At 41.0% G+C, this 23,031-nt stretch overlaps 1 protein-coding gene across 1 annotated transcript in view; it reads left to right on the top strand.

The window, feature by feature from the left end:
- LOC137915805 (RNA-binding protein 20-like) overlaps positions 1-21,051 on the top strand; it is a 28,230-nt gene extending 7,179 nt beyond the window's left edge. Inside the window, exons 2-14 of the mRNA XM_068758924.1 lie at positions 6,723-7,743; positions 7,986-8,050; positions 8,188-8,297; positions 9,256-9,356; positions 14,383-14,529; positions 15,178-15,309; positions 15,397-15,476; positions 15,586-16,273; positions 16,368-16,454; positions 16,532-17,099; positions 17,882-17,947; positions 19,049-19,170; positions 20,386-21,051. Coding sequence (XP_068615025.1) covers positions 6,723-7,743; positions 7,986-8,050; positions 8,188-8,297; positions 9,256-9,356; positions 14,383-14,529; positions 15,178-15,309; positions 15,397-15,476; positions 15,586-16,273; positions 16,368-16,454; positions 16,532-17,099; positions 17,882-17,947; positions 19,049-19,170; positions 20,386-20,454 — 3,256 coding nt within the window. The 3' untranslated portion in view covers positions 20,455-21,051. The remainder of the gene's footprint in view (positions 1-6,722; positions 7,744-7,985; positions 8,051-8,187; positions 8,298-9,255; positions 9,357-14,382; positions 14,530-15,177; positions 15,310-15,396; positions 15,477-15,585; positions 16,274-16,367; positions 16,455-16,531; positions 17,100-17,881; positions 17,948-19,048; positions 19,171-20,385) is intronic.
- The last annotated feature ends 1,980 nt before the right edge of the window (positions 21,052-23,031 follow it).

Here is a 23,031-nt window from a genome sequence, read left to right as displayed (position 1 = left end):
CATTTATTTGGCTGTATTGCTACCTCAGTTGAGGAAATTTTCACCGGTGAATGTTACCAGGAACAGATTATTACATTTTGGTGACAATCCAGAAGAGATCCTGGATTCTGGATCAGTTTGAAATTTTTGTTAACAATGCAGTCAATGGAGCTTCAAAATGTGCTTGCTTGTCAGAGGTCTGCGCTCTCTGAGTGCTTTTCTAGTTGCTATTTTGATTACATTGATTACAGAGTCCGGAGAGACATTCTGGCCAAAACTCTTTGATTTACTTGCTTCTTTTCCTTGTGTGATTGTTCCCATACCATCACTCTCTGCTGCTTTAGCTCTTCCATCCTCCCCGTCAGGTTTCCCTTCTGCACTCCTGGAAATGCCGGTTTTGAGATGCATGTTAGCGGCAGCGAGTGAGTGGACATGAAATAAATGACATTGCATTTGTGTTTTTGTGTTGGTCTACATGCACGAGCTCAGAAGCCGCTGAGATCCTCATTGTGAAATTAGTCAAGCTGTCAAACCGTTCTTCCTTTGCACTGTTCATTTGCCAGTTCTGATTGCAGACATTAAACTGACAATGAAACTTCTCCATTTCAGATGGTCTTATTGAAATAAGTTATATATAATGCCCCCAGAAAACGTTATGGGCGCATAAGTGAGATCCTACCATGTAATTTTTTTTTACCTTTCCCCTGGGATGCTATGTTGAAACATTCTTTCTTTTAGAATGATATTAATAATGAAAGCTGATTGTTGCTGCTGTGCACTTGTATCCATACGAAGGTTAAAGACAAAAGGACGAGCTTCATTTCATTGTGTCTGTTTTACAAGCTCGTACTCGCTTCAGTGACCGGACTCCAAGACGAACCCCTAGATGGTCATTACTCCAGAGCGCAGCCAACCCATTCTGTCCACGGGATTTAGGAGGATTTTTCACTTGCCCTGGGGTTTCTTGTTGCAACGTTTTTTCTTTTTCCACTTGCCCTTTTTGTTTATTTGTAATTTCGAGCAGCTTTTGGAAAACGTTGCCGAGTTCACCCACTTTCAGTGTTTGTGTAACTTGTTCTAATGGCTATTTGAGCAGCGTGTGAGGCCGGCGGCTTCTTTGAACGACGCTTATTGAGCCCTCCCTGCTACTGCCAGACATGCCAGCATGTGCTCCTGCTTGTGTGAATCATCACAATGTACACCAGTATAGCTGGTTTTCCTTACTATATTCCATAGTTATTCCTTAAAAGAACAAATCGATAGCTGTGTGAAAAATGTAATCCTCTGTTTATATTTCTATTTGGAACTACAGTTTTGTATTTAACTAATTAGTTTGGACGTTGACGTGTCATTGGACGGTACAGCAGCTGCTAGTGAGAAATAAATTTACTGCCTACCCTTGAGCAACAACTATAAATAACTATTTTGGAGCCACAATATAAAAAAAAAAAGGCTGGTCAGGCTCAGTTGTCAAAGCCGACATAATCTTGTCCCTCACTTCATATTACTTCACGTCTTGTAACACTTCCTGTATTCTGGCAAATATTTCTATAATCAAACTATATTGACTTTTACACAATATTAAGGATTTATAAAAAATAAAAAGAAGGTTTTTCTGTTGAACACTTGGCTACTTTGGCAAAAGCCATTTTCTGCTGCACGTTCAGATTCATAATATTCACCGGGTGGTCCCCGTCTTTCTTTTTCAATCTTGATGGAATTCTGACGTCGATCTGTCCAAAGTCCAAGGTAGCTGCTTGTAGACTCTCTCTTGGGCTCAATTCTCAGCATCCAGCTGCACACGATGTCAGCAGGTCTCAGGAAGCTGGGGGCGGGGTTTTATTTGTCTTTGATTTATTTAGACTAAAGAATTTTGACAGAAATAATGGGTGAGGGTTGATAGTTTACTTTTGAAAGCTTTACTGCTTTAGAAAGGGTGGCACATCTTTAGTCATGCAAAAAAAACATGCACAATGTGCTTTTTCCTTTCCTTTCCTTTCATTGTTTGATTGATTCTTTTTACTCATTTATTTATTATTATGAAGGTTTCAGAGCTATTTTATTTCCGGCCTGGAGCCCCCAAACGGATCACCCCCTGAAGTCCTCATTTGGGAATAATGTCAGCAGAACTCTAACGACTAATTGCAGTTTTCCTGCTCGGAGAAGGATTTGCTGGAACAGTTGGGAGACAGCTGTCGTGTCCAGAGTTTTCTCTTTGTCCTGAGTCAGTCTGCACTAATGGTTGAAACGTGATCACCTGCAGCTACTATGAGAGAAGTAGAGAAAAATGTTTCTCCAGGCTAAGCCTCTCCAGGTTTGAGTTGCATGTCACTCGGTTAGTGACCTCATGTCAGGCATGTGATCAAATGGGCTTATAGGCCGAGGCCGGGTTGCGATGTCGTTCCAGTTGCCTCACAATTGTTCTAATATCAAGTCATAAAACAAAAGGACTGATCGCTTGCATCAATCGGCCCATTTTTATCCATTTTATTGCATCATCAGAGAAACACGGTATAACTCAAAGCCCCTCTTCACTGTCCTTAATGTGGCGGTGAGAGGGCAGACCTTGCTGCTCCATTGCTGCGATGCCATAAATCATGGAAACACCCCTGTTTGTAACTTTGCCAAATGTGAGACATGCTTCGTCGAACCATGTCTCACGGCATGATGAGACATGGTTTGACAAAGCATGCAACCCACAGACACGTGTCTGATTTGTTGAAAAGTTAAATTAAGGCCCTGGAATGTTAGTAACTGCTTATCCCATATTGGGACGTGTAAAGGTTACCGGGTGTCCTCTTGAATCATGTGTCAGAAGTTGATGGGCCTCGCATGGACACGTTGAAAATAACGGGTGTCTGAGGCGCTCCAGCCGAGGATATTAACAGAGATGTCATTTCATCTGTTCTGAAAGCATTTTTCAAGTGTTCGTGTTCATGATAATCTAATTATACCAACACGAGAACAATTATGGGCCCAAGTTGGAGTTTCATCCGGACATTGTTTCTTGCCCTGGATGGCGTAATAGACAATGCAGGTCAGGCACGGGAGGCAATAGCAATAATCCAGTGACTAGTAATCAGGTGAGCCAAAATTTGAAGCAGTCTGGTGATGGTACATTGGGTCACGGGTGTGTCTGCTCCGTTCAGCCGACCCGCCCTCCGCCGAGAGAGAGAGAGAGAGAGAGAGAGAAAACGAATGCAAGGAAATACCAGGAGCACAACCGATAAAATAATGATCAAAAACCAAACCCTAAAATAATGATCAAAAAGCAAACCCTGACTCTTTGCTTGCTATGTGAGAATCTGCCTGAGAAAAAGCAGTGAAAACACGATTTTGAACATCAACATTTGGACTTCCTCTTTTACGGCTCGTCCCGTGAGGGGTCGCCACAGCAAATCAACCTTCTCCACTTCACCCTGTCCTTTGCATCGTCCTCCCCAACACCAGCCCCTCTCATGTCCTCCCTCATTACGTCCCCCATCCCCCATGTATCGTCTCCTGGGTCGACCTCGAGCCCTGTTCCCTGGCAGTTCCATCCTCAGCATCCTTCTAGAGATGTAGTCACATCAACATTTGGACATTCTCACAATAAACATGATTAATGAATTCTTCAGTATCCTTAACACAATGATCTCACATAGTTGTTGTTAAATGATATAATTAATTGTTATTAACAGCCTGTGGAACTTGTTCTTCCCTAATATATACCTAAGACGCCGTGCGTAGATCATGTGGGAATACGTGACTTTGCTGCCCACGATGACGATGGCTCTATATGGCTCTAATGTTGTTCTTTAGCCGTCTGTGTGCAGAGATTGGTCACGTTATGTTATAAGTCACAGTATATAAATTGCTGGTGTCAAAGGGAAGGCTTATCCTTTTCAAACCCCCTGGGGCCATTATGGAAATATATGGCGCCACCTAGTGGCTTGAGTAAAAGTGCTTTGTAAATTAAAAGGAATATGAGCCTTTTCCGAGTTGCTGCATATTCTGTAGAATTTGAACAAATAATGCAAATAAACACAAAATCAAAACTTTTTTCAATGTAAATATGTTTATTTTAATAGATTAAAATGGGCAAAAAGTTATTTTTTTATTATAGTTTTTATCCAGGGGACCTCTCAGTATGTTAGGTTTCTGGCTGTCTGTTTCCAGCCACTTTGGATCAAAAGATTTTCCCCACATCTATGTGTGATCAGTGCTCCTGTGTTTGGGTAAAGTACTCAATTGAGATGCTGAAATCTGATAATAGAACTATAAAAGATGAATGGTTACAGAAAATGAACAAATGGTCTGATTTATATTTTCAACTTTAATCAAGATTCAAGTGGTGCATAAAATCAGTCATGCAGAAGAGTCATTTGGCTCATTGATTAACCTCACTGTATTATTATATACCTGAGACTAGTGCTTGAAATATCTCTTACTTTTCGGGTCAGCAATCTTTGGGATGGCAGATATTACTCCAAGCCTTCTTCTGTAAATATATCCCTCCTGTTTTGGTCTACTGACACACACACACACACACACACACACACACACACACACACACACACACACAGCTTTCATCAGCGTCCCCTCTGTCTGTCATTAACAGAGGAAAGCGTCCTCTCTCACATACGTTGAAGTTCACTGGCACTATTTTTATGCTCATGCACATGTATGTACTAACATTAGTCATCATGTTGGAGGGCAGAGAGATACATTGGTCTCTGTTTCTGGGTACAAGTCAGCTCAGTGTTGGGGTTTAGAGTCTGATCTGCAACGTGGACCTCAGACTCCATGTCTCGTCAAGGTCGGTGTGTTCCTTGTTACATCCTGTAATAGCGTAATATAGTATAGTATGCATGTAGTAGTGCGTAGGCGTAAGTCATGTCAGCTGTGTTGCTGATTGGATCCACACAGAGGCAGAACTGATGGCCACCTTTGTTGCAGCTGCAGAGTGCTGGTGTCAGTGGAGGGTTATTCTGGAGCTGGACTAGATTTGAATCCTTCCTATAATTTGTTTCTTCCTGTTGATCAGCCTTTGTGGGCTGACCCAGAACATGATGCTTATGACCACAGACCTGTGAGCTTTTGAGTTTTGTATTTTTGTTGTTGTTGTTGTTGTTTACAAGCAATATGACTTACAGTTACACTTACACTTTCCAAATTAATTTGTCTTCCAGATCAGATACAGTTTGCTGGACCTACCATCATATTTTATTGTGTCACTTCATCATGGAAAAACCACGATTAGCCAGAATTAGCTTAGCAAAAGAGGCACATATCTTACGATATGTCATATATCTTAACATAGATTTTGATATTGTACCTTTATTGTACCGACCAGGTGACGTCGTACTGGAGTCATTAAAAAAACAAAACATTTAACGTTTTCCTTATTTGTTTCCTTGCTTTATATTTTCATTAATTGTGAAACATTGGAACAGAAATACAAATAGATATTTACTTGTACAAATTTGATATTTGATGACAACAAAATTGCTATTATAACGCTGCGCTAGTGGCGTCCGCTTTTCCATGCACTGAAAGACTTGTGTTTGTGCTCTATTGTTGTTTGTGGTAAACACAAACACAAGAAAGGATTCATTAATTTATGTATTTTGTAAAAGTGCTGAAATGTAAATATGCAAAGGCTAACCTGTTTCTACCCCGTGGCAGTAGGCTGTGTCCTGTGGGTGTGGCTATGTGGGCTAAACCCACAGTGTTTACGACTTCTTCACAATATCAGTCTCATCCTCATTAATTCCATGCTATGTGTGCTACTTCGCTTCTGCACCTGGTTACAATTAACAGGACGCCTCCCCCCCCCCCCCCCCTCTTCGTCTGGAGTGTCCAGCACACTGTGCTTGTTACCCAGGAGTCCATATTAGTCAAAGGCTGCGTGTGTGATGGCAGAGGGCAACGCTAGTATTTATAGCTTTGAGTCATAAGCTGGAATGATGTAAGTGTATCTCTCCACCAGCATGCTGCTCAATAAAGAGTGAGGCCAATCAGCAGATAAACTGTGCCCAACTGTCAAATTTCAAATTATTATAGCGAGAGATTTAATATTGACAGTTGCACTATAAACTAAATGTTTTGGTCAGTAAAATTTGAAGCAATCAAGTTGAAGGCTTGTGCTGAGTAAAACCTGCAATGATGTTGAACTGAAATATTCTGAAATTCTATAATCCAAACCATTACTTCATGAATGCAATATCTAAACATTTAGAATTTCGTCAGCCATATGCTTTTTCAGTTATCTCGAAAGTGTCATTACTGCCTTGAGGCGTGATTTCAGAGGTGTGATTTCAGGACCACGTGTCTATAGCATGATAATTTATAACTCTCTCAAAGTGTGAGTGATGATTGTGATATGATATGAGTTTACGATGTGGCAATGTAGTTAAAAAAACATTTTACAGCTACTCAGAAAAGGAACCTTAAGGTGATAATCCTCAGCAAGATTCAGTTGCATTCATTTTTATTATGTCTCTTCAAGCCCTTCAGGCGGCTACAGCCCTTTTCTACAGTCTGTCTCTGTATGTGCAATCTAACTTTTTAAAAGGTACCAGCACAGCAATAACATAACGTAAAATATAGGATGCTGAACAAGATACTGAACTATATGCTATACAAAACTATAACTGCTAATTCTACCGATAAGGACATGATGGTCAGAAAAATGCAAATGCACTTCTCCTTTGAGATTTCTGATTGAGTGTGACGTGTGATCTTTTGTTTATCCACAATAGCATCAGTGCAGTTCCTGTGGACAACAATAATAAGGCTGGAATCCAGTTGGGGGCCCCGTTGGCGGGCAGTGTGCAGGCGGGGCTTCAGCAGAACCAGCAGCTCCTCCTGACCCCGGCCAGTTTTCAACTTGCACAGCTCCAGGCTCAGCTTACTCTCCATCGCCTAAAGCTGGCTCAGGGAGGCAATACAGCCACTGCCGCCAATGTTCTCAATCAGGTTCTTTCCAATGTTGCCATGTCCCAGTCATTGTTCAATCAGCCTCGGACTTCCACCATGAATCCTCAGAGCGCCTTCCCCACGGGAGTGCTTGGTTTCCCACCTTCAAATTCAACCTTGGGGCCCTTGGTGGGTGGGGGATTCAACCAAAACCCAGGGAATGTGAGACTGAACCACCCGGGTGGAGAAGGTATACTGGGCCAGCACTCGACAGATTATGGTAAAAGGTCAGGGTCCATTTACGCATCTGACACCGAGAGACATCTTCAGAGCAACTTAGGCGGGGCATCTTCTGGACCGTCAGTCACGACTGCTGATGGTCAATATTCAGTGATGAACTCTCAGGCACAAAACCCAAACAACGTTGGCTTTCAGAGGGACTTCAATGGGCATGATGTGCTGGGGCAACAAACACGGTTCAGTGTCAATGAGAAGAACGTGAATGTTTATAACTCCACAGAGAAAGGCCGCTCTCATTTAAATCATGCCGGAAAGGTGGACATGGCATCTAACACTGCCACTGGGTGGGCAGCAGCTGGGCAGTCAATTCGGACCCAGATGGAACTGTATAATCCTGAGGAACCTACCCCTGATCCCAAATTCAATCCAAGCACTGGGGTTTCCTCTTTTGTTCCAAGTGGCACGCAGGGATTTGGACTCTACCCAACACAGCATGGAAGTGAGGAAACCTCGTCAGGCACCAAGATACTCCAGCCTTACCAAGCCAATGATTACCATGCAGTCACGCCCACTCAACTGCCACACCAATGTAGCATCTGTGACAAGAAGGTCTATAACCTCAAGGTGAAATACAGTGCACGGCAATATTAATGCATGCGTGAAAATAAGCAGAAGGAAGAGCTGCTAGTTTTGTTGCGTACACATAACTAGCTATTGAAACTCTGGAACTAAATAACATGATCTAAATGTCGCAAAGTGGGACTTGAGCTGGATGCAATTCAATCTTGTAATATATATATATACAATGTTTTGTCTATCCAAGTCGTTTGAGTCACTGTTTGGATGGCGTGCGTGTGTGTTTATAGGACTGGGACCAGCATGTGAAGGGAAAACTACACTTGCAGAACCGAATGTTCTACACACAGGAAAGGTGAGTTATCTCTATTTCTAAAAAGAACTGGTAACACAGTTCAGTCTTAGCTTTGTCGATTTTATCCAAGTGTCCCTTTAGCGTTGGGATAATTAGAATTTTATTGTCCTAAAATCAGCGATCTGTGATTGTTGCAGCGCTGCAGCAGTATCAGGCGGAGCTGTTCACTTCACTGTCAGCGGGCCTTCTGATGGAGGTTTAACCACTGCAGGAACCACCTCGATGGTATACTCTGCTGCAAGTCAAGGTACGATAACACACCGGCTGCCTCAAGTTGTTATGAGTGGTGCATTTCTGAAAATTGGAATATATATCATGGAATGATAGTCGAAGGTGAGGGATTATCTATGCCGTTATGGGAGGGTATGAGGGAGTGTGTTTTTAGAGCTTGACAGTTCAATGCATTTATATGTGCTGTTAAAATAAGCGTTTTGAATTCCAAATACAGGAGACAATAGGACGAACACAAATCTTGCTTTGGTGACTACTGCCAGTTAAAAATGTTCAACATGCCTCATTCAATGGCTTTTCTTGATTATTACTTTCCACATTATAGTTACAAAATGAATATATCCGAATTATGAAGCAAGATATATCGATTTTATTAAACACAACATTGTGAAAGAACTCTTAAATGTACATCCTCATTCATGGAGACTAGACGACCTCAATCGTCTTGCCCGCAGCTGCGTTATCCGCCCCGTGGGCCACGGGCTTTGATGACAGCTTTGCAAACCCTTGGCCTCCTCTCAATGAGCTCCATGATGTACTCACTTGAAATGGTTTTCAGGTGTGCCTTGTCAAGGTTCATTTGTGGATTTTCTTTGTGTTGGGACCATCAGTTGTGTTGTGCAGTAGTCAGTCAATATTTATCTACACAAAAAGACAACTGTATTTCTATATCCTTCCCAAGTTTGTAGTTTAAAGTCTTCATCTTGCAAATGTCAACACATTGCTGGAATAAACTCCTGGTTAAAGATTAGAACCTGCGAGAAATTGGATGGATCACAGAATCACCAGAATGAACCGATATCAGGGGCAACACTGAGGCTCGTTTTGTACTGTATTTTTACATTATAGTGCTTTTTTTCAAATGCTTATAATTAATTAATAATTTATCATATATATTTATAAAATTGAGCCATGAAAGTCAGCGAATTTGTCTTTTTCTTATTTCAAATCCAAGTTTCAAACTATTTCCACAGATGTATCCACTGGAGTCAATACCGCCTACTTACCAGCTGCAGCCATGAAGACTTATTCTATGTCAGACACTGGATTTCCCTCAAGCCAGCCAGACCTAAAGGTCAGAATAATGTATGGATTTTATTTTTTATTTTTGCAAGATTAGAATGACTTGCCTTCAGACTGTAAAAATATATATTATGACAGAAAGAATGGTCAAATAACCATTAATGATTTTATCTTTACCACTAAGTTGATATGTCTTTGACACTTAGTAATATTTCCAGACTGATAATTATATTTTATAACATTTTATCAGCTGCAAAACATTAAATTGCATTATTTTGTATACAGTATTTCTGAAACTTAGTGGAGGAAGAAGTGCATAAAAGGCATATTGAAAGGGCCCTGATGCTGTATTGTGTCAGGAATGGACTCGAATCCCCTTGTTGACAGCTGCGAGGGATCAACAGCTTTGTCTGGGCTTGATAAGTCATTTCGACTCAGCTGGATAGCCAGGCAATTACATCACTGGCTCGAAACTTTGTTTTGACAGTTTATATATCCTGCTTGTACAACTTAATGATTGTCAAGCCCCTGGGTACAACAAAACAGATTCTATATTGAAGATGATGTTGGATAGAATGTTTGCAATTATTTATACTTTATGATTATAGTCTGCACCCGTGATAAGCAGAGTGGATAAGTGACTGAAGACGAGTGCGATTGCTTCATCTACAAGTAGATGGATGGATGGATGGCTGGATGGATGTATTGTCGGATCTGTCCATATCTTTCCATGTCTCTCCTCCATATCTAAAGCAGCTATCTACACAAGGCCAAGGTTTACAATACACTGCATGCTCATATTATATTTACACTCAAAGAAATACTTTGTACTTGACTTTCAAATGTAACAAAGACGCGGCGTGGTGGGGCAGTTGGTGTCCGGGTGTTACCTCACAGCAAGAAGGTTCTGGGTTTGATTCCTTTCTGTGTGGGCGTTTGCATGTTCTCTCTCCGGGTTGTCCGGGCATCCTCCCACTTCCAGTTTGTGGACTGAATTCTGGATTATTTTTTTTTGCTTTGCGTCTTAGGTGAATTGGTCACACCAAATTTTCTGTGAGTGTGAGCCTGTCTGTATGACTTCCATAGGCTGGGGTCTTGGCCGGGGTGTATCCCGCCTTTTGTCCCTCCGGAAAGCGGACCCTGCTCCAGCAGACCCTTGACCCTTGACCCTGCTGTCGACAGGACAATCGAGGTTGTCTCTTCTACAAGAAAATGGATGGATTGCTAATATAATCTAATTTTTCAATGTCATATTTGTTTTATTTGTTTGTTTTGTTTTCAGCTCCAATTTGTGAAGACTTGCAGAGCTCATTTCTCTTTTCTTGCTGCCATTTAGTCAGCGTGCCGGCTCAAAAATCATTTGCTATTGCGCAGGGCTGCAAAACTGCAGCTGCTGACAGGCTTCAGTTGTAAAATTAGGTATCTTGAATGGCACGGTGCAGATGGTAGGGGAGGTGAAAACTACCCCCCCCCCCCCCCCCCCCACAAACCCGAAGAAAACTTTAATCTGAGACGACGTGCACAGCTTTCAACAGTCAGTGGGCAAGAACACGTGTGCAGTGCAGAAGCACCTGTCTGTAAACAGATATGCAGCATAATCCTGCAGATTTGTGCACTGTATACATGCGTTTGTGCTGCAGTTCTGATCTCTTGGGGATATATCTTGGCAGCTCTTATCATTTCATTGTGAAATGCATACCCTTAGGATGGCACGGTGGCATAGCGGGTGGCGCAGTCAAGTCACAGCAAGACGGCACCGGGTTTGAGTCCTGTCTGTGCGTATTTGTCTGTCCTGCATGTGGGTTTTTCTGTCTCTGTGGCCCCGGCAATGTGCTGGCGACGTGTCTGAGGTGTTTAGGATCTAAGAATAAAGATTCACATGATTAATTAAGAGCTGTTCCAATCCAACAAATGTCCACAACTCTGTTAGGCGTTTGTTGTTGTTCTTATTGCCAGAGCAACCTTTTAAAGCATTAGTTCCTATAAACAAACGCCTGCATAAGCAGAACAGATTTTATTGGTTCTGAACCCTCGGTTAATAGAGAGCACACACAAACAAACACACAGAGACCGAGACCAATGCTAAATTGTAAGCATGTAATAAGAATCTTACAGATATACAGTAGTTTGTAGGAATCGATTTTTTGAAATCAACCGAAATTAAAAGCGAAAGAGACAAATCCATTGACTTCGTGATCACAATGAAGAAAAAATAATTGTTCACTTCTTTGTTGCATATGTAAAAAATATGCACATAGTTGCTTGCACATACGCATTAGTCCTATTGTTCAGCAGCCCAGCTTGCAGTAACACAGTGGCTTCATGTGATAGCCCAGCTCATATGGAGATAAACACAGGATTACTGCTAACTGCTTTTAGGAGCACGGACCATAAAGGCTTCCAGGTCACACCCCTGGGCACCAAGTGTAAAGTTTCAGATTGGCAAGACACTGGTAACGCTATCTGTGGGATCAACGTGTGAGAGCTCTGCAGTGGAACGTGGGGGAGAAACTGTGAAACCAGACTGATCATCTCCTTGGATCCCCCAACATGGATCCTACTTTGCACAAATAAACAGACAAGTCCTTAGGGGTGATTCCAGCTAATGACGGTCAGCATGCTGTCAGTGAGATATAAAAAAAGCACTGGGTGAAATGGATGTTTATCCTTTACGCTTAGTTCAGTAGGTCATAGTGACGATGAGACTGGGATGTATTTAACAACAGAGGACAACAGAACACATTATGGTAGGTAAATCCCTAACCTCAGGTGACTGCAATCTGGAGTGAAAGGTGCATATTTTCTAAGTAGGCGCTTAGGAAACATAAAGGGAAACATTGCTGAATTTAAGCTTAAATTAGAACTATAAATTATACTATATTCACAAGACTTTTACTCCTTGGTCTGTTTAGAGTACAATATGATTTACATTTTGTTGATACTTAGAGATGATAACAAACATATCATCCTTAAATTTAAAATTATGCTTGCTTACAGTTCAGAAAATATAATTTTTTCTTTGTCACCCTTAATTTATTATATGAACAGAAATGTGGCACTACAGAGTAACAGTAGTATTTCACCCCCTTGCCTGAAGGAGCTGCAATGAACCAAATGTTCCCCAGGAATCAGTAAAGAATTTAAAGTATTTTAATTCTTATTCATCTTCCAAAAGACATTTTAAAGGAAAGTATGAATTCTCCATTTTCACTTCATTTACAATAAAAACAATCAAGGGGTTTTCCTGAACATAGTCCCGGTAAAAACCTGGCTGTTAGTCCGAAGTGGAATTAGGACACCAGACTGTCCCACACATGGAACTGTCTGTCAGGTCTATGAGCCAGAGAAGCAGGAGGAGGAGGGTGGGCACTGGAAAACTGCAGTTGCAGCATAATGGTTGCAGAAATAAGACTCCAGAATACGACAAGCTAAGTTTGATACTACTCTTTATTTTGTGGAACATGAGGTGTCAAATGGTACGTATGCCCATTGGATGGTTTTGATTTTACATTTGAGAATGCAATATGCTTAAATAAGTTGTTTGGGGAGACATTAAGATTTTTTTTTTACTTTACACCTGGTGCACAATTTGCCAAAAATAGAACACATTTGTTTCACTTGTTTTTTCTTAAGAACATACATAGTTGTTTGGAAATGGAACTCATACACACATTCACCATATGTGTGATGTCCTAGCCAGGTCTCGCGTATCAGTTGTACCACAGCGACGGTTGTTTTATATGGTGGAAATGAAAGTTACCTCCTCTGCTGTAGGTGTGGTGGACGTTTTCTTGTAACGGTTGGTTGCTGTTTCTGGCTGGACAAACGCAATATCGTCCTTGTTGGTGTGGATTTTGCGCATCCACAAGCTATTTGTCAGACACTCCGAAGTGTGTTTAAGTCCATTTAAAGTCTCATTAATGAAACTTGATTTTAATTACATTTACTTTTGAGAAAATGTGCTCACATGAGACTTTTGAATGTGGGAAAGCGAACACATCAAGCACAAATGGTGCCAAGTTTTTGCTTCCACAATCACTTGGGCATCGGTGCACTTGGCCTGCTGATACCTGTCAGCTGCCTCAGGAGTCCAATGAGTAAAGACTCGATAAGACTCCTTCTTCAGCACGAAGTTCTCCCGGATGGGAGTTGAAGACCGCACTGACAGATGGCTCTGCTAAATGTTCCCAACAGGCCCTCAAAACACGTTTCGGTCTGCCGAGTCTGTCTGGACGCCAACCCTGCCAGTGGATCCGACTCACCACCAGGCAGTGATCAGTTGACAGTTCTGCCCCTCTCTTCACCCGAGCATCCAAGACACGCAACCAAAGGCCCAATGACAAGACAATAAAGTCGATCCCTTGCGTTTCCTGGTACCATGTGCACTTGTGGACATCCCTGTGCTTGAACAAGGTGTTTGTTGTGGACAAACTGTGATGAGCGCAAGCGCAGAAGTCCAATAAAAGTACACCACTTGTGTTCAAATCGGGGAGGCCGCTCATCCCAATCACCCCCGTCCAGGTCTCACTGTCACTGCCCATGTGAGTGTTGAAATCCCCCCAGAAGAACAATGGATTTCCTAGACGGAATACAATCCGGTTAGGGTTTGTGTCAAATGTGCATCAACTGTGGGGACAATCAGCTAACAAGTCTCTATAGTCAAATGTAAAAATGCTCCTTTCCATTGATGCACTATTGCCAAAAATCTATTAAAATATGCAATGAAATGTGCTCTTTGGCTTTATCAAGGAGGAGACATGACACAATGTCCTGTGTAATATTACATAAATGTTGAAGAAATCGCTTCAGAGCTGATCAAGATCACATGAATGCGTTATGTTGTATGTTTACCTATGTGATTCCTTACCCAAAACAACAGCTGGGTTCAGAAGTCCTGTCAACCCATTACAGAATACATGAATGAATAGAATGAAGTCTGAATGGTTTGGTATTGACTCAAATTTTTATTTGCTGTTTTTAGTTGTTTAAAAGACTTACACCACAGCTATGTACAATATTTAAAACAATAGTCCTGATGGCATACCGATCGTTTTATTTATTATTATTATTATTTGCAGTCATTTCCACCCAGAAAGGCCACAGTAGGCCGCGTCATTCACATCTGCAACCTCCCTGAAGGCAGCTGCACAGAGAATGATGTCATCAACCTGGGACTACCATTTGGCAAGGTCACAAACTACATCCTCATGCGCTCTACCCATCAGGTACAATGAAATCAATGCTCATTATTTGTGACAACATATTATTTTTCTCTGTGATATTTATGGCAAAGTGGTTGAAGAGTGGGGCTATTATGTCAAACCCTTCTATCATTTCATCAGCTATCAAAAGTCAAAATCACTGGAGTGATGAGTCGTGTGTTGACCTGTGTACCAACGCTCCAGAATGCTGTCTTTACATGTCAGTAAAAAAAAAAGAAATCCCAGAATGCCTTTCCTCTGCTGAGAAATGCACAGCAGGAGGAAGTGTGGTATCTTTTTCAGTATCTGGTGGTGGCGAGGTGAAGTCCATAATAAGAAATGAAACTATGGAAAGGCTATCCTGTGCATTTTTACGACGACCAACAGCACAACAATCTTTTTCTTTCATCCATGTTTTTAATTTATTCAATATAATTTATTGAATAAAACCCTAGATGACCATTTAGAATCAACTTAAGTACATTATAGAACCGAAATGCGTGTGAAAAATAAAAAATAATTATTTAGCTTCCAGCTAAATAATTTCTTCCAAGTGGCTTTGCATTATGGTCTGACTAGCTCGTGTATGAATTAATCCTACTCATTGAGTAATAAAAGCAATATAATTATCAAGACAACATTTTTGTAATTGATTTTCTTCCCCCCCATTAGGCCTTTTTGGAGATGGCTTATAATGAAGCAGCTCAGGCCATGGTTCAATATTACCAACTTACTCCTGCTGTTATTAACAATCAAAAACTTCTTATACGGATGTCCAAGAGGTACAAGGAGTTGCAACTTAAGGTAAGAATGGAGAACAAATATTAAAAAAAAGCAAGATGAAAATTGTGCTACGCAATTATGAATCTTCAGATTCCTTTTTGTGTGTAGAAACCAGGTAAAGATGTTCAGTCGATCATCCAGGATATCAGCTCACATCGAGGAAGGGATGACATGCAAGACCTTGAACAGTAAGAGAACTTGTATTTCAATTAAATATAGACTTCACCTGAATGACTGATTAAAAAACACAAAGTAAAGGCTTAGAATCACAGTATGTTACCTCTCATCTGCTTCCAGCTACATCCCAGAGAGACCCCGCTCCCGCAGCCCCATCACTCACGCTCTGAGCTCTCAATCCCACAGCCCCAGCTTTACGTCATGTAGCTCAGCCCCCAGCCCCCAGGGTGCAGCTTGTAGGGGCCCAGAGAGAGGTAGTAACGGCACAGGGCCTCGCCCGGGCCCTTGGGATTGGTCATCAAGAAGAGGCAACGATGAACGGGAAAGAGATGACCGATGGAGGAAAGGGATGGATGACGACTGGCCGAATGGAAGGTCAGCTGAGCGTCAGAAGACTTACCAGAAACCTTTAAATCATGTCAACTCAAGATCTACAGATGAGCGAGGGGGCGGGGGAGGAAGTGATGTGATAAGAGGCAACAGAGACCGGCACCCACAGGGAAGCCCTAAAGGCTTTCTCTCTTACAGAAACACGGAGGAAGACTTCTACATGAAGGAACAGACATTCAAGTCAGAGAAGCTACCCAGACCTCCATACCAAAGGCACGATCCGAAGATCAAGAGGAGGGATAGCAGCGATTACCACAGTAGGCCGAGGCATCCGGAGTTCGGCAGGACGGCGGAGGCACTTCACAGAAGACCAGAGAACAAGAGAACGAGTTCACCAAGCCGGGGCAAGAGCAGGAAGACAAGCAAGAGTCTCACCACAGCAGAAAGACACGAGAAGCAAGATGCTACTGGAAACACCGCAAGTCATTTCCATAAATAGACGCCATCGTTGCATTCCTGCTTTACGGAATTCATCATTTTAAATGCCAAGTCTTTTTTCTTTCTTTCCCCAGGATCACCAGTCAAAAGAAAAGTCTACATCACCCCAATCAAGCCACAAACTAAAAGCGGCAGTAGACTCTAGTAAAGATAGAAACGCCGTAAGCATTCTAGTCTGCATTGCACATTCACACCCTTAGTCAATCCCACTGATCTATTCACTGATCTGTTTTCACAGGTGATCGAATGGGAAAGTGGAGATGACACTGAAGAAGAGTGCTGGTATCCCCAGAACATGGAAGAACTCGTCACCGTTGATGAAGTGGGAGGAGACGACGATTCCATTATCGAGCCTGACCTTCCTGAGCTGGAAAAGTGTGCGCCCTGCCCAGAAGAGTCTGCAGAGGCCAAAGGAACGGAGGAGCATTGTTCACCACCAACGTCGTCCACGGAGATGCAGACACTAAACGAGAAGTCTGACCAGGAAATGTTCCGTGAGGAAGTTAGAGGCCAGACTGTAACCGAGGAGCCAGACAACGTTTCAACCAGCTGTGAAGACTTGAAACTTCAGTGTCAAGCTGCTCCTGAATTACCAGTCGATGCACTTGGTGACTTCCCCAGTGAAGAGTTCAAGGCCAAACTGGAGGAGACATGTTTAGAGAATAAAACCACCAAGAGTGAGCCACCTGGAGAGTTGAATGACAATCACACCTCTGCAGCGGAGGACAGCGAGTCCCCGGAAGCAGGACTGATCACGGAAACAATCAAGACCGGGGCTCCACACAAAAATCACAGTCTTATAAAAGGTGCTTCTCAACAAAGGTGTCTGCAGCATCTCACAGCTATAATAACGTTACGATCCGCAGAGTTTCCCTCTGACTGTTTGCTCAGATAATAGTTATTTCAGCTCACATTAATATTTATAAGTATCCTGCATTTAGCGCTAATATGTGAAGGCATCAGTCCTGCAAAATATGTGCAGACATGCACGTGTTGATTTGTTTCAGTCTTCTGCACCACCAACAGCACAAAAAAACACATATTTGCAAGATAATTTGATCTCATCACAAGCAGATTGTGAACAACTGAAGATCTGCATCGCTGACGTCAGCTCTCCTCTGTGTTTGTGACATTTCCCACACTGTCTGTGCTGCCTGCACCTTTTCAAAAGGGAAAACATTCCCATTCATGTTGCACAACCACAATCAGATATATGACCCGGCTTCAGTACTAAAGTGAGGACACAAATGTAGATACAGGAGAAAAGACACTTGCTTGCAGCTCAGAGATTTAATATTCAAAGTCAGGCTCGGGTCAAATAGAGAAAAGGCAGTTCAAAACAAGCAACAGCTTTCAAAATTTTTATTACAAATTTACCATAGAAATGTTCCAGGAAACCGGGTGAAAAAAACAAAAACAAATGGTAGACAGAGGCGATATCCTGAAACGTTTGTTCTTGATTAATAGGCAGTCGTTTCTACTCTGATATCAAAAGCAAATCAGATCATACATGAATGCATACAGGATGACAGTCATCCTGTATGCATTCATGTATGATCTGTCTAATCGTTGTTTTTGCCTTTTGCAGAACTTGAGACCCCTTTGCCATCTCGTGAGCCAGACAGAGCTGTCAGTGAACACATTATCCCTTTGGGTAAGAATAACGCGCCCATAACTTTATTTAAAAGGCTTTTTGCTTTAGATAAAGCAAGACGGACCTCGTTGAGTTCCTATAAATGTAATCGTGCAACGTAAACGGCTGGATGAATCCGTCTGTGCACGATTGCTGTCGTGGATACAAGTTCGTGGAGTCTTGTGCACGTGATCTAGTCCTAGTTAAAGCTAAGTGCTCTCATTGGGCATCTTAAATGAACGCACTGACAACCCACAGCATTAGCACCCTAATTGAGTGGAATTGCTTGCTGTGAGCTGCTTCTGTGAGCAGATTGTGAAATGCACCCGAGAGGGATGAGTATTTATATTATCATTAGGGCTAGAATGACACGGCGAAGCACATGGCCAGCTGTACGGAGACTCACATAAGCTGAGGGGCAACGTAAAAATGGACCACAATATAGACACTAAACACAAGTGTGTCTGAGACAGTGTGTCCATTCATTGAGTATTATGTTTTAACTGTTCCAATTATCGAGAACAAGAATGCCAGCATCCATTTCGGCACTGTCGGAATGCAACTGCACTAAAATCAAACACATCAGTCAATTCTTGCTGTTAAAGTTAATGTAGTCCAGGATTATTGTCCTAGAATATACTAAACACACATTACTCAGCACAGTAATTATGAAATGGTATTCATCTTTACACCAGACACCATTAAATAATTATAATTAATTCAACATAGTGAAAAGTAACATTCATGCATTTGGGATATTTTTGAAATGCACATTTTCCTTCCAGAAGTTCTTAATTTAATCGTTTTCACCTCTAAAAAAACATGCAGTTTAGGTGAATTCATCGCTCCAAACTGTCCGTAGGTGTGAGTCTGTGTGTGAGTGGTTGTGTGTCTATGTGTGGCCCTGCAATCCGGGGTGCACCCGCCTCTCGCCCGTAGTCAGTTGGGATAGGCTCCAGCAACACCTGTGACCCGCAGGGTGGATTAAGCAGCTGTAGAGGACTGAGACCGTCCTGGATGGACGTTTCATTTCACACAGTGTGAAATCAAAAGTATTGCAGCATTGTCTCAAGTCAAGTGATGATTTCTGTATTTCTAATTGCTGGGATCCCTGTCGAACAGGAGTGGAGTTCGTTGTGCCCCAGACCGGTTTTTACTGTAAACTCTGTGGGCTGTTCTACACCAGTGAGGACGCTGCAAAGACCGCTCATTGCCGCAGCACCGTTCACTACAGGAACCTACAGGTACACACGGCATGGCTACACACCAATATTCAGGTGATGAGAAGGGTTAGAATTTATGCATTTTACCTTTTTCCTCGACTTCTATGAAAATTATATGTGCATAATAATAAAAGATTTTTTTTTACCAGAGAATGTAAGATGATTTTTGTTTTATTATAGCCACGCATGGAACACTGCAGGTGTGGTCTGTTGCTGGATTGATAAATAACCTCTTTATGCCTAAACATTCGGTGCATGCACATAACTTTTTCAAGTTCCTCTAATATTTGTCTTTTTTGGAGATCAATTTGACATCCTTTAAAGAAATTTATGATCATTAGTTATCATGAGGTCATGAATTACTTTATATTTTACTTAGATTTCATGTCTAAACCCTTAATGCAAGATTGCAATTTGACACACACACACACACACCTACACACACACACATACACCCCTCCACACATACGCACACGCTGATCTTTGACTGACAGCACAACTGTTTAAAACAGGTTTTCCCACTTGGAATGTAATCCATCGCTGCTCCTCTGCCTCAGCTGTGCTGCCGGAGACGAAAGTAATGCAAGATGTCTCGGCACCGAATAGCTGATAATTGGAAATGTAATACATTTAGGGTTTCATGCAATCGGTGTGATCGTGCGTGTTTGGTGTGTGTGTGCTGGTGTTTAGCGTTTGCAGATTAGTGTGAATTTCTTTTTTTTTTATTAACGAGAGATTTCATTTTTTTCCCCTCTGGTTCATTTCAGCTTGTTACAGTATGAAATATTTGGACTATGCTTTACTTTACTTTAACTTACTCATCATACTTTAAAATTCAACACTCTACTTTGTAAATAACTGCAAGACACTCTCATTTGAAAAAAATAATCAAATGCCTTTATTTGTTCGTATTAGAATTCAGGATCGTTGACACCTTTCACTTGTGTTTGACTGAAATATGGTCATTTAACATTATGCTGGTTTCTTGTCCTTTTCCCCCCCCCCAAAATAGTCACAATAATCGTTATGGTAAAGGTCTTAATCTTTATATGTCAGAGAAAATGCATGCTGTGTTAGTAGAAAAAAACTGCGAAGTAAAATAATATTTATGACACATTATATTATTATACATAACATCCTCTTACAGCAAGTAAGTTACTTATTGTGATGTCTTGTCCTATTTACTAATATTAGTGATTCATTTTTTCAATTTGCTATTCTTCCTCTCATCCACAGAAATACTTGTCCCAACTGGAAGAGGAGAGTCTGTCAGACACACTTGCTGAACCCTTAGTCTTACAGTGACATCTGATGAGTATGTGGACTGAAATGGCTTTGATATTAGATGTGGTTTATGCAACGGAATCTGAATTTGGATAGTAATTGAACAGTCAGGGCTTCTGCTAGTCTCTATTTGATGAGTATATACTTGTCCAAACAACAAAAATACATAAATAGGTGTAAAATGACTTGAAGTATGTAACAGAATTTTTTTTTTTTACTCAGTTCAATAACTGAGGCAGATTCTCAGGTTTATTGTATTTGTTGAAGAGATTTCAGTGTATATCTCAGTACACAATACTTACATTTTTATTTATATTTGGGGTTTTTATTTGTGCACAGTACATGTCTGCCAGGTAAAATGTACATAATTTTTACTGATAATGTTGCTACATAAAAACAAAACAGATTTTCTTGGAGTTTAATGTTCATATAATTCACAAGAAAATTTCTGCCATCAAAATCCTATTTAATATACATTAATAATTAACAATTTTAAACTGGACCATGTGCTTAATGCATTGGAGTAACATCCAATATTAAATGTTACAGTTTTTTGAGAAGGATTATCATAATGTGTGATAATATGGTAATATCCACTGTGAATAATTATCCTGAGACATCAGCATTTTCTTTCATGAATGTTTGATATGAATTTTGATGGAAAAACTTGAATAAACATTTTAAAGTGGTTTCAACAATTATATTTTGTTTTTAAATGTGTGTCGAGTGTCTTTAATTTTTCTGTATATGCTGTGTGGAATATCGGTAACACAGGCATCAGGACTATCTGAAGACCGTGTCGATTTATATTTCATTTGTTATTTTAATTTTAGAAAATGATATAAAAACAACAACCAAAAGTAAAAAATAGGGCATTTTCATTTTCATAGACAAAAAGTGATCTTGAAAATCAATTTTATTTTATTTTATTAGATAAAATCACTTGAAAAGCGTAAAATGAAAAGCAACTGGGTTTCTTTATCGTTCTCTGAGACCGGATGTGGTCTTCTAGCTACAAAACACGAGTGTCCAATGTGACGTTAAGGTCCCCTGCATGACCTACACCGAGGACACTCATTGTTTTAATTGAATATAAATGTATAATATAATTGATAATGAATACTGAACACTGTATTATATAAATATTGAACATTCTTGTATGTTAATACTGATACATTTAGCATTCTTTGATTTGATTTACTCATTGTTCAGTAAATCACTAACTCACAACAATAACATTTAATACTGAAGACTTCACACAGTATAACATTTATTTCCGTCTTGCAACTGTGCTACATCAAAGCATTTAACTGTCATTTTGTTGTTTGCCTTAATTCCAAATAATAGATCTTATTAGTTAGGAAGAACTTCGTCAGTACATGCAATTCATACTAAAGTTCTGCAATACATTTAGGAATGGAAAGCTTTATTGTCATTGTCAACACAGTACAAGTACAGTGCAACACTGAAACAAGATTCGATGAGTGAGCTTCGGCTGCAGCAAATAAATAAACTCTCCTTCGAGAAGGTGCAGAAAGCATCAGGTACACAGGACAACACACGCAGGAGAAAGGAAGGACACAATGCACTGGTAATGCACAGGAATGCTTTCAATGAAAAGTCGGAACCAGGCAAGTCCGGAGAATTGTCCTTCGGGGAGGAGGGGGGGGGGGTGGAGACATAATAGATCCAATATTCAGCGGAAATGAAAATTTAGCTATTCCTCATTTCGTGTGCCAAGGTGAGACTTCAGTCCCTAAAGTTCTGCAATACATTTTCCCGTAAGCCAGCAGCTATTTCTCCTGCAAATCCGTTAGCAATCTACTGGAGCTGCTGTTTTACTGCCAACTCCTGCTGCTTGACAGCCTTCTGAGCATCCGTCTGCATCTTCTCCAACTTCTCCAGCGTGACGGATTTGAGCGGGAGCAGCTTCGGCTTACACAGAATCATGGTAGGGACATCTTCCATAGCAAGTTGCCCTGTGGAGGAGGACAAAATAAACAATCACTCAACCCGTACGATTGGCAGCATGCGTTGTCCAACCCTTTATGCAGCTATTTCTTCAGCAACAAATGTCGTGTCAAGTTGTGAAAAAGACTGAACGAGGGTGAACGACCACTGACTGGACCATGCAAGCTGCTTGAAAATGACATAACTAATGTGGTACAAACCTTGTTTGGGAAGTACTTCTCTGAATATTGGCTTGACCTCTGGCATGGTGACTTCTGGATGTTTGCTGAAAGGTGAATTAATTAGTTTTAGGTTATTATGGTTAAAGACAAAGATATGGCATGCGAGTAATAGGAATAACAAGTTAGCTGCCGGTGCTATTTCTCTATTGCTGATGAATTCTGGTCTATATTCCGAGACTGAAAGCATCCATTGGTTGGGCTACTGGCTAGGTCTGAATGTCAGCATTCACGTTGTTGGTGTAGATTCAGCAGCACACATAAATATGTCAGAAACTCTAGCATCGGTAATAACAGTAGTTAAACTGATAACACTGAATCACCCGAAAGGAAAATATATATATATTTTTATCAGTACTGTCTCGTCCTGTATCCTTAATTTAAAAATTCGGACTAAATCTTGAACCCT

Source organism: Brachionichthys hirsutus, unplaced genomic scaffold (genome assembly GCF_040956055.1).
Source record: "Brachionichthys hirsutus isolate HB-005 unplaced genomic scaffold, CSIRO-AGI_Bhir_v1 contig_225, whole genome shotgun sequence".
NCBI lineage: Eukaryota > Metazoa > Chordata > Actinopteri > Lophiiformes > Brachionichthyidae > Brachionichthys > Brachionichthys hirsutus.
Note: the sequence above shows the minus strand (reverse complement) of the source record. Positions and strands in the feature narration are given on the sequence as shown.